The 13,010-nt window shown below is 36.3% G+C and overlaps 1 protein-coding gene across 1 annotated transcript in view; it reads left to right on the top strand.

Annotated features, from left to right (window-relative positions):
- LOC149806983 (inactive pancreatic lipase-related protein 1-like) overlaps nt 1-1,734 on the top strand; it is a 57,852-nt gene extending 56,118 nt beyond the window's left edge. Inside the window, exons 10-11 of the mRNA XM_089949510.1 lie at nt 372-578; nt 1,575-1,734. Of these exons, the coding sequence (XP_089805636.1) occupies nt 372-578; nt 1,575-1,585 (218 nt within the window). The 3' untranslated portion in view covers nt 1,586-1,734. The remainder of the gene's footprint in view (nt 1-371; nt 579-1,574) is intronic.
- The last annotated feature ends 11,276 nt before the right edge of the window (nt 1,735-13,010 follow it).

Genomic DNA, 13,010 nt, shown 5'->3' with positions numbered 1-13,010 from the left:
TTGGTCGTGTGTTAATTACGACCCAGCGACATACTCGCAGACTAAAAATAACATTACGTATTTCACCAATATTTATTAAAACATACGCTTGGTGAGAGAATATATAATTCCCGGTATTTTACAACTATTTATTAAATATTAGCACTGGTAGTAAAAGACACTAAACTATGTTGCTACGCTTTTGTTTTTCACTGAAGTTTTGTGCAAAAGTTTCGCACTGCATTTTATTTACATAGGTATTTATCTAAACGAATATATACGTCTTTTAGATACGTTTAAAGAAACATAACGAACAGAATATGCTGCTAACATCTGTTTGCGATAATTTCACCCGGTTAATTTATTTATGTACGGTGTTACTTGGTCTTCAGCAATCGAGAAGGACATCGCATGCAGTCATATGAGAGTCTTGGCGTTGTTTATAGAATCTATTAACTCCACATGTCAGTTCCAGTCATACCCATGCGAAACGTGCGAAACGTGCGGTAAAGGATGTGCTGTCATGGGTTACGATGCGCCACAGGGAAACCCCAGGGGAGACTACTTCTCTTATACCAATTCTGAACAACCATTTTGTAGTGAGTATCTTCAAAGAAATGAGGAATTTAAACTTGTTTGATATAGCCTGCCAATACATTTTTATATTTCAATATTTAACTTTTGTTATGAATGAAATAGTACATTCTAAGCAGAAAGATCCTTATACAGCTTTTGTATTTGAGAGCAAATTTGACGTAAAAATATATTCATACCAAATTTACTCAGATTTGTTTCACTACATGTATCACAATGAGCATGCTGGATGGTTCAGACTTCAAGTCGATCACAGCTACAGACTTACAATTCGGATAAACAGCAAAACAGCAACAATAAAAATATAAATTGAAATAACTGCGAAACAAAACGAAGCAGTTTGATTTTCGTTTGCAAACTTGCCGCAGACAGCTTTTCTGAGAATCTATGAATTTCTCAGTTATGTAAAGAATAATAGTAAAATCTGTTTATCGTGCATATTTCATCGTTAACGTCACAATTACCGCTGACACCCGATCCGTTATAACGTCCTTCAAGTTGTTTCATTTTACTTAAATATTTATATAAGTCTGCCATGTTATGGAATATTTATTCCCTTCACACAATTGTTTTTCTTGGTATAACTTTAGTATTGCTTCACTTTCATCCAATAATCCTTGCACTATCGAAGGCAAAAAAGCCCTATCGACATTCAAGGTTAACCTTCAGGTCACCGTGAATAAGAAGAATTCGACTTCAGTTACATTTGGCGGTGAGTTGCAATAAAGAAGGCAAAGAAATGCGTTAATTTTATATATCGAATACTTTGCAATCAAAACCACTCAGCATCGTTCTACAATTATGTCTGCTGATCTAAAACAATCGTTGAAAACAAAAATTCTTCGTTCATCATGATACAAACCACAAATGAATGAAAAACGTTAAACTGATTAAAACAAGAGTGGACAATTGTGACCAGGTTGAATAGAACTTGCAGAGCAAAAAGAGCACATATGGAATGGTCTCAGTATTAAATATGATTTTTGTGTTAACGTTTTCAGTTCCACGATGAATAGAACGGGTGCACAGTCTATGATTGAGCGTGGGATTGAGGAATGTACAAGGGAAAACAAGCAGTAAATGACCAGTGCACGATGCTATTAGATTTTGTAAGACTGAGCAAAATAAACTTTTCTGGAATATTTTAACACAAATATTGTTTTCTTTTAAATTTTTAATAATTATATCCTAGGACAATATAACCCATGGGAACTCTTCTAATACGCATCCATCGATGTTGCTGCAAAAGTACTGAAAATTACAGCAAATAAAGAGGTAATTTGTGTTTTGAGATGAAAACATGTTAAATAAAGTATGGAAGAACAGTGTAAGTCGTTTAAGCAAAGAATAAAACAATCTTGCGCTTTTAATGTGATTGTTGATACAGCAAGAAAATGACAACAGCTAATTTTGAACATTTCGCAAAGGATGAAAAAATATTTAACTAGGTATGTTTTTGAATACAACAAAGTCGTTTCATAGATTGAATACTTGGCAAAGACCTCCGCCATTTCACTTTGTCAACTTTGTGCACGTTAAATATGAGTCATGCATTTGGCCGGTTCATGTACCCCATGTGGAAATAAATGTGGATTATTAGTTTACAATCTAACCATGGCAATTTTCAATATTTATCACATCTTTTGTACATTTTTAAGAAACTGGCTGGCTTTATAAGTACACATTCTAATTTATTTGCTTGAGAACAAGAATATAAAAACTGTTCACAGTTAAATGATAAATATAACTACGCAACAGAAGGAGTATGTATGATCTGTATTATTAACGTAGCTTTAACAATTTTAGTCATACCGCTACGATGTCTGCAGTGTGGCATTTTATAGTCATATCTAGCACATCGGCATCATGCCGCAGACATGTACCATCATGTATCACCCAGTCACATTATCTTGACACCAGACCGACCAGTCCTAACACTGACCTAGACTGCTCCGGTGGCCTAGTGGTTAGAGCGTCAGCCTCGGATGAGGGAGGTCGCGGGTTCGAACTCCGGTCGAGTCATACGAAAGGTTTATAAAAATGGTATTAACAGCTACCTCGCTAGGTGCTCAGCATTAACAGGTTAGTAATAGAAAATGTGACTAGGTGGGACATCATGCTATATGTCTGCGGCATGGTGCCCAAGTGCTAGACATCACTATAAACTGCCACACTCAAGACATCGTAGCGAAATGACTGAAAAAGTGTTAAAGCTACGTTAAAAAGCCAAATCACACACACACACACATACACACACACTGACATCAGAACGATGAAAGCCAAGCAAGGCAGCTGTTGGTACCATCAGAAACCTTCGGTATGAGTTGGTCAAGGTTCGAATCCGCGACCTCCCGCATTCGCGGCGGATGTTCTAAACACTTAGCTAACCGGAACGGTCCGTAACAGAATGAAGTAGAACAAAAATTGTGTTGGAGGAAATAATTTAATTATCAAAGTTTTAAAATGAAAATTTAGGTGGAACTTACGGTATTATCAATTAAGTCGAAAATAATCCTTCTAAGTTCTACAAAAAGTCCCAAATAATAGAATGTTCCGAATGAATTCCAGACTCTAGAATGAATTGATCTGCCAACAGTCGTGATGTTTCACAATGGAATTGTCCACAACTCCTTTGAATCAATTCAGATTGGTCCCAGAATAATACTTTAGTCCAATGAACACTTGCAATTTCAATGAATATTTCAAACAAATGTCTCCTCTCAGATAATATCCAAACACAACATTAAAAATCTCTGCAGAATGAATTTAGTGTTCTGTTCTATCATTATGTACATCTCTAAGAATCTACAACGACTATATGTCGCAATATAACCCCACGGGACATAACTTAATTCTCAATCCAACATTTCACAATACCTACTCAAGTGACTTAGGTCGCCGCGCCCAAAAACCTGACTTTAACTAGTCAACCATAAATAACCCCAAATTCTTTAGCAGGCTTGGTAATATTAAAAATGTGATTGCACCTATTTATTGATTCTATTAGAACCTATGCAGTCTGCATACCAAAATTGAAACGCACAAAGGAGACACACTCAGTACCAACATTACAGAAACCACACACACACACACACACACACACACACACACACACACATATATATATATATATATATATATATATATATATATATATATATATATATATATATATATATATATATATATATATATATATATATATATATATATATATATATATATATGGAATAACGCCCTTGGAGTGTCGTTGGTCTCTGAGGTGTTGGCATCGTCTGCTGTGACTGTGCATGCCTATGCGCGAGTATCAGTCCCTGTTGCAGTTGGTGCAGACATACGTTTTTTCCCCCGCAAACTGGCCTCTCCTCGCATCAGCGACTGCTATGCTCTTGCTTGACGCCAGTCTCCAGGAGCCTCGGTCTTCGGCCAGCACTTTCCAGTCATTGGGTGAATTGTCGCATGCCTTCATGTCCCTCTTGCACACATCCTTGAAACGGAGTGAGGGGCGGCCGACTCTTCTGGCGCCAGTAACCAGCAGTCCATATATGATGTCCTTTGGCAGCCTCCCATCCTCCATGCGTTGGACGTGTCCCAGCCATCGAAGGCGGTGTTTGCTCAGCAGGGATTACGTGCTGGGGGTACTTGCACGCTGCAGGATCTCACTGTGTGGGACACGGTCTTGCCAGCTGATTTTCTAGATGCGTTTTCGGCACCGTATATGGAGAGAGTTGAACCGGCGCTCTTGCCTCACGTAAGTACTTCAGGTCTCACTTCCACATAAAAGGGTGCTGAGAACGCAGGCCTGTAAGACTTCGATCTTGGTGTTCTCTGTCAGCGCGTTGTTTTCCCACACTCTCTTCGTTAGATGTGCCACGATGGTGTTTGCCTTTCCAAGCCTACTGTCCAGCTCCACATCAAGCGAGTGAGTGTTTCTGATAGTTGACCCCAGGTAAGTAAAGTTGTTGACTGCTTCCAGGGTGACACTGTCAATTTTGTTGGAAAGGACAATGGGAGCATCTTGCACGCTGAATTTGTCTTTTCCAGATTGATGGTGAGCCCAAACTGCTTGCAGACATCAGCGCTACGGTCTCCCAGTCTCTGGAGGGCGACCTCGGTGTGGGTCACACAAGCCACGTCATCTGCAAAAAGCATCTCTGCCAGGTTGAACAGCCTCCCTTCGGACCTGGTGTGTATATATACGCCATGAGTGGACGAGTCGAAGGCGTGGACAGGAGCAGGGAGAAGATAACGAACAGGGTTGGTGCCAGTACGCAGCCCAGCTTCACGCCGCTGTTGATTGGGAAGGAGGCTGAGGAGGATCCATCAGACAGGACTGTTCATATCGGCATGAAAAGAGATTATCATACTGTGGAGTTTTGGGGGGCAACCGATTTTACTGAAAAGTTCAAAAGGCCCTTCCTGCTGACCAGGTCAAAGGCCTTGCTGAGGTCGATGAACATCATGTAGAGTGGTTGACCTTACTCTCTGCTCTTCTCTTGGAGTTGTCGTAAGGAGAAGATCACGTCTGTCGTCGACCTGCCTGCTCTGAACCGCACTGGGATTCCGGATGCACTCGGACCGCTATCAGCGTCAGCCAATTGAGAATGATGCGGGCATACACTTTACCAACGATGCTCAGGAGCGAGATCCCTCTGTAATGATTGCAGTCACTGCGGTCGCCCTTGTTTTTTTATAAAGGGTTACAATCGTGGCGTCGCGCATGTCTTGGGATCTGCTCCAGCCTCCCAGCAGAGACAAAGTAGCTCATTCAGCAGCGAATCAATGTTTCCCACGTTAGATGGCTTCGGGCGGGAAGCTGTCACTACCCGGTGCTCTCTCTCTCTCTCTCTCTCTCTCTCTCTCTCTCTCTCTCTCTCTCTCTCTCTCTATATATATATATATATATATATATATATATAGCACCGGGTAGTGACAGCTTCCCGCCCTAATAATAATAATAATAATAATACAAATAATACCCATCTTAAGATAAAAGAAAGAATTATTCAACAAAGTGTTTATTTCAATATTAATCAAACATTAATATGAGAATATAATAATACAATTACGCAGGAAGATGTCTGATGAATGATACAAAATATATACAAAACAAACCAATATAGAACTTCTATACACATGAATGTGCATCTGCGATGACGTTATCTTTTCTCTTGATGTGCCTTATATCAAAGTTGTATCCTTGAAACAAAAGACTCCAACAATCCCTGATTTTCGTTTTTCATCTTGTTGATGAATGTATTGGGAGTTGTAATCACTGAATACAATGAATGGAGATGAAGTTGAATTAATAGACATTTCAGAGTGTTGCAAATCGATTATTAAATAGCCAAACACCTTCTGGACGATGGAATAATTTCTCTGGTTTTTGTATAATCTTGTAGAGAAATAGCACACTAGATCATCCACTCCATTTATGTCTTCATGCATTAACACTTTACCATCCCCTAAATCACTTGTAACAGCAAACGTTTTACTTGACAGACTGAAATCTTGAGGCGAAAGAACTGTTTCATTCTTGCATACGGCCTTTACTTATATCGAACGGCCTTTAATTATATCGAATGCCTACGGTCATTTCTCAGACCAATAAAACTCTGTTTTCTTACTCCATGCATTGGTCAGGTGTTCAACAATTATGAAAAAAAGTGAACAAATAACTGTGTTGAGAACTCCAGAATGTTATAATGTACATTGCGTTGCATGGTCACCATAATTCCGAACTTAAAATTGCAATAACTTAGAGGTCATTGATTTCTGTAAGATAGTAGTAACAAGAATGGACACTCATTAACCCGAGATTCAGACAGTGATGTATCGAAAATGTGTGCTTAGTGGTGTTCCTTTGTATCAGTCGGTCAGCGACTATAAGGAAGAGAAATAAAGTGATTTTCAAATTAATGACAATTCAATTATGGACTCAACAAGATTTGAATTAAAGGTGTCACAACAAATTACAATGAAGAGCTTATTTTTTGGTTAAAGACTGGAATTGATATAGACATATATTTACGTATGTGACGTAATTAGTGTACGTGATTGTATCCATGAAAAATAATATACCAAAAACGATAGATAATATTATTTTAATTAAAATACCAATACTATAGAATAATGTTTTTGGGGGGGGGGGGTGTAGTGGGGGGGGGGATTTGTGTTTTTAACGTTTTTAACGTAGCTTGAACAATTTTTCAGTCATATCGCTACGATATCTGCATTGTGGCAGTTTATAAGATTTCTAGCACTGGGACATCATGCCGCGACATGCGCATGATTTCCTACCAAGTCACATTATCCTGACTCCAGACCGCCCAGTCGTAACACTAACCTCTTAAGGCTGTTAGTACCATTTTTGTAAATATTTGGTATGACTTGGCCGGGGATCAAACACACGACCTCCCGCATCCGAGGCGGACGCTCTAACCACTAGACCACCAGAGCAGTAAAAGTTGCTTTATTTAAAATATCCCAACATTAAATAATGTTATTTAAAGAAAGTACCAAACTAAAGAATTATGATAATTTATTTAAAATACCGAAACTATATAACAATTTTATTATATTTAAAATTCCAAATTATAGAAAAGTTTCATTTTAATTTAAATACCAAACTATGAATCTGCTATTTTAAACAAAAGACCAACTAACATAAATACCTGTTTTATTAAAATATCCAAAACTATACAGTAATGTGATTTTAATTAAAATACCACAATGCAGAATAATGTTATTTTAATCTTAATTAAAATACAAAAAATATACAATGATACTATATTAAATAAAATACCAGAATATAAAAGAATGTTCTTTTAATTAAAATACTAAAATTGTAGAATAATGTCTTTTAAATTAAAATGCCACAGAAAGACTAATCTGTTTTAAATTGAAAATTGTTTAGATAATTGTAACACTTAGATCCAGTATTATGAAAATGGGTATGTTGACACTCTGAGGGTTTGAAACGAACATTAGTCCGTTAGTCGCAGATTAACAGATTTCACTTCAGACTAAAATCTGTGCATTATCACTAGACTAATATGACTAAATAACATTGAAAAGGTTGGATGGACTGGTGCCTTCTGAATATGCAAGGACAGAGATTGCTTTTCCACTGATTGTAGTTAGTTTATTTAAACTTCATACTCCAAGACATGCTTTGATAAACTCTATATACCTCTTATCATCATTTGACATAAAAAGAACTTGGTTAAATTGGTGCAAAATAAGATAACATAGGTTCTAAAACAAACTTCTAAGAGATATATTTGCATTTGCTTGGCTGTGTGTTATTTTAAAAAAAGTGGAATAGGTTGATTATTATTAATATTAATATTATTATTATTATAATTATAATTATTATTATTATTATTATTATTATTATTATTATTATTATTATAGATCTATAAATTCTGAATAATGATATTTGTTTGTCAATATAGTAAGTACGTGTACTTAATATCAGGATATTATTCAGACTTTCCAACTGTGATCTCCACTTCCAAGTGATAGCCTCGTTTTGATTTTTATCAGTCGATATCAGGAGCGCCAGGATCGCCAGCTCGTCCGAAACGCGTCTTTGTGAAGGGGTCTATTCACACATGTCACTGAGTAACAAAATCTGTCTTCTGATGTGGAGGAATTACAATTCTTGATCAAAAGTTGCTGCCTGTCTGTCCCTTTGAAAACGTCTGAAATGACAGAATTAGTGCGTTGAAATTAGTATGCGAGCTTACAGATTAATAATTTTCTGTGTGTGGTTTCCTTCCACGAATGCCTTTTTAGATGATTATGAAGAAGTAACGGAGACTTTGGAATGCCTCTTTGATGAGTATGGCCAGAAAGGTTTTGTGGTTATTGTTCTTAACCGTAATGCATAGCTGCTGAAAAAAGAGGATGAGAAAAATAAAATCGAAAATGTTTTTGCTGCATTCCTTTCCGAAATCTTGGCCTCTACATTTAGTAAACCCATCCCTGGAATATCACGATATACACTTTGCTCATCTGACGGCCAACACTAGTCCATGATCAATTCTATTTTTGCACCCTCTTCAAAAATAGATTTAATGAGTAGTGCCAAACATCGAAGATTATCATCACCTAAATCTTCCTGGTCAACTACCCGTAAATTAAGAGTTGATACTTCCTGATCAACTACCCGTAAAATAAGAGTTGATACTTCCTGATCAACTACCCGTAAAATAAGAGTTGATACTTTCTGATCAAATCCAGAATGAATTAATTAATTCTGCGACTGTTTTACACGATTCAGCTTATAAAAATCACCCAACGAAAACTTTCTAAACGCATCGAAAACCCTACTGGAAATTTCGTAATGTGGCTAAGCTGTGTAAAGAGATGCGAAAGAAAAGGGCTTTATGAATAGAAGAACATATGCAACTTAAGTCATATGCAGAATGCACGAGTCCAAAAAGAAAGTTCAGAAAGCAGTTAAACAACACACAATAATAATATGAAAAGGAACAATTCGACGTATTAGAAAAAAGTACAAAAATTGGATAAAGGGAAGATCGATACAAAGTAAAACTGCATAGGACGGGACCGAGACAATATATCGTTGAACTAAATGTAGACGGGGAGATGATTCGGGAAATTCATTTTATTCTTATCGTTATGAAACACTAGGAACTGAAACAAGATTATATTCATTTCAACGAATCTTAATTTTGATAAAAGCAATAGTATCAAATTTGCATTCATATAAATCCTGCATTCATACAAATCCTGCGTGAAAACCCACCCGTTCATTTTCGGGGGATAAGAAGATTCATATAGTTTGGTCAAGTGTGTAAGCTTGGGCTACTCTCACCTCAGATCCTTCTAATGCTGCTACAGTGAATTGTACTGGCGAACAGACAACATCAGCATTGTATTCCCTTGTAAGGAAACCTTCATTCTTTTTAGGATGGTATTCTTGATCGTTGATTGGTTTTTATTACATTTACGGTGAGTTTGCTCGCTAATGGTATTATATATTTGTTTTTCCTCAAATTTTGTATTTTCTAGTGTATTTTTGTACCCTTTGATAATATATTTGCATAGATTCGCACATAAATACTTATTTCTCTGAGATAGAGTTGTCATTCAGCACCTTGGACACGTAGTCGACGATTGTTCTACCTTGGATTCGGAAAACACGCGAATCTCATTTTGGCCTTCGTGTTTAGCTTCCAACTTACGAAAGCCCAGGTTATGTACAGCAGACTGCAGCCCAGGAACGCGATTTCGAGGCTATTAGCGACACGAGAGGCGATCATTGTGGATAACAAGCATACCCGATAGCCACAACAATGGTGTCGACACTTTCCACCACACTGACGTAGCGGTGGTACGTTTGTGGAGACCAAGCCGGTGATTAGCCACAGCACATTGGGCACTATGGCCTTTATAAATACATGTCTGTAAATTGAAAACATTCCAGCACCGTTGACTAATGTTTTAGTGTTGCAAATCGATCTGTTCTTCCGACCAAATTCTTTATTCTGTACACCAAAACCACTCTCAAATGTCAGTCTGATTTTATCATTCACATCTTTTACCGGAAACAACAGTATCAGCAAATTCACATTCACATAGTCAGGACGAAGCCAAGTTGTCACCCTCGACAGTACTATCTCATCACTCTAACATGTCAAGAAGATATGCAATGCTGCATATCTGGAGCTGAAACACATCAGCTCCATTTTCAATATCCTTTCGATTGATGCCTCTCAAACACTTGTGCAAAGCTTAGTACTTTCACCTTCTATCTGGTTCGTCTCAGTATCTACTACAGAAACTTCGAAAAATGCATAACACAGCTGCTCGGACCATCCTTAGAGGACGAAGAACCGAGCACACATCCCTCAGCTCTGTAAGTTTCACTGGCTACCTGTTAGATTCAACGCAAAATCTGTTCAATATGCAACATGTTGCTGACTGACTGAAGTCCAATATGCATATCTTTTCTCACTTTAATACCACCATCTAAAACCTCTTCTGATACTTGTGTTCTAATTAGTCTATTTTAAAAAGTAGTTTTACGACACTGTTCTTTTGCATACGTTGGCGTGGGTATGCAGAACGAATTGCCCATATATATTAGTAACAGAAGGAACCTGTAATATCATTCAAGAGTGCTCTTAAATCATATTTTGAATAAAAGAACTGACTTAAAGGGGCACTATTGCATAATAAATTAATAAAAAAAATAAGAAAATGTATGGAACTGTAGTCCTTGTAAAAACGCATTTTAAAAAAAAAAAACGTATTAAACACTGTCAATCATTTGGTTATACATAGATAACAAAGTCATATTTTCCAATTTGTACAAGCGTCCACGACGTTTTTGAGTATATAAATACCGCACAGGAATAATGTCTACATATTCGAATAACTGCGGTTGTCACCGTAGAAGCTGATGATTCTATATAAACATTAGCGAGACGAAAAACCACATCACAGAAGAAGAAATTTGTTTTAAGGAACAACAGTCTATACAGATAGGATTAATTTTACGAAGGACACGCAGAAAGAATAAATAAGAGAAAATACAACATATATAATGGAACTACATGCTTCCAACTTACCGGAAATGACTTGAATTAAGTTGATACGAAATAAGAGCTCAGTTATTTTTAATCTAGTAGATGATTTCAAATCGATGTTTTATGCACATTTAAATCACTGTGATAGTTTACATAAATACATTATGGAGGAATTAATTTGCTTTCGATATAGTGGATAGTGCTATTGTTTTTGGAAATAACCTGAACAGTGAAAATGTACTCATCCCTTTGATACTGAATTAAACGCGTGGCTGCAGTGTATGTTATCTACACAATCAACGCTGTTTCTAATGTCACTAATATTGTTTAATTTAGAAAACTGTAGCTATTAAACTCCAATCCATTTTCTTTACTCAACCTTTGTTTTTGTTTTTTTTGTTTTGCTCATTGCATGTACTGCAGATGCATTGAACAGGACATTTTCATTTGTCCTTTTTTTGTATGAAATCACATAAAGGACCTCTGAAACCACCGTTTAACAGAAACGAACATGGCTGGCAGTAATTAACGTATATTAGAATCCACAACCCTTTTGCCCAGTTAGACTCATTTGGAATATAAAGTTCATCATTCTTGACAACGGTAGCAGACTTGGAATAAATACATGGAGTGGTTTGATTTATTTATTTAAATTAATATCATTCTTTGGAATTACAGTGCTGAAAAGAAACATATTTAAAGACAGAAACATTAATAGATCTTCTGATTTGCTGTGAAATATTCAATGACATTTTGGAATTATATTTTAACGAATTTATTGTCAAACATTCTAGGACCTTTGGATTTTCAACATAGTGATTGTTTGTAGTTTTTGTACATCATCAGATGGCAGGTATCATTCGGAAAACATCTGGAACGTGCTAGGATTTATTGGATTGCTTGAAAATGATGTAACGTTAAGGAATATATCTGAGCCACTAGAGATACACGTGTGTGTTGGTGAGTGTTAATCTGTCTTCAAAGTCCATGCTGAAACAACTTGTATTCAGCTTCACTAGTGAACAGTAAACCTTTCACTAATGGTGAGCTTGGAATAAATTTATATATATATATATATATATATATATATATATATATATATATATATATATATATATATATATATATATATATGAACTACTTTCACCGTGTGAACGACAGCAGTAGATTCTCTTTTACACCGTTTACCCCTTAGTTTACCAGTTTGATTTGTCACATGATCACATTGCAAGTCGACTAGCACTACTTTTTGACGAGGAAAGCCTGACGTGCATAGAAGTTTGATCGTCTCTGAAGGCGATTTTCAGTGTTTTAGATCAAAAGTAAGGTTAATTTGAAACTGCTTTGATATTTTGAGTTAAACAGAAGTAAAAAAGCAAAGTAAACACTTTGACAATTTATGCAGTAGTTCCTCATTTAAAGACTTAACACTGTTTGCTTCCTTAATTATTATCAGTATGCTGTTTTTCTATTTTCTTGGGTTTTGTTTCTGTACCCTTGTCATTGTATATTTTTTAAGGTGTTATCTAATATTATAAAGTGCTTAGAGCCTCTAAAGATTAGGCGTTGTACTAAGTCCATATTATTATTATCATTTTTATTATTTGTTGACCACCTGTGTACGTTATGTCGTGTGAAAATGTTGTATAGGAACAAACAAGCAGCTATGCATACCATTCTAAAAGATGGATAACGAAAATATCCTTGTTCTGTTTATTTTGGCACTTAGCCATATACAGCGTATAGACCGTTCCGCAACTAACGTCAAAAATAGCAATTGAAAACAAGTTATAATCGCGTAACATTGTCGGGTATCCATTTTTACATTTCGGAGAAAATTTATATCTTTTTCTTTAATCTGTCTACTATATATAC

The sequence above is a fragment of the Sinohyriopsis cumingii genome, chromosome 1 (genome assembly GCF_028554795.1).
Source record: "Sinohyriopsis cumingii isolate HCF-2022 chromosome 1, ASM2855479v2, whole genome shotgun sequence".
NCBI classification, from domain to species: domain Eukaryota; kingdom Metazoa; phylum Mollusca; class Bivalvia; order Unionida; family Unionidae; genus Sinohyriopsis; species Sinohyriopsis cumingii.
The sequence above is the reverse complement of the archived record's forward strand: the minus strand, read 5'-3'. Positions and strand labels throughout refer to the sequence as shown.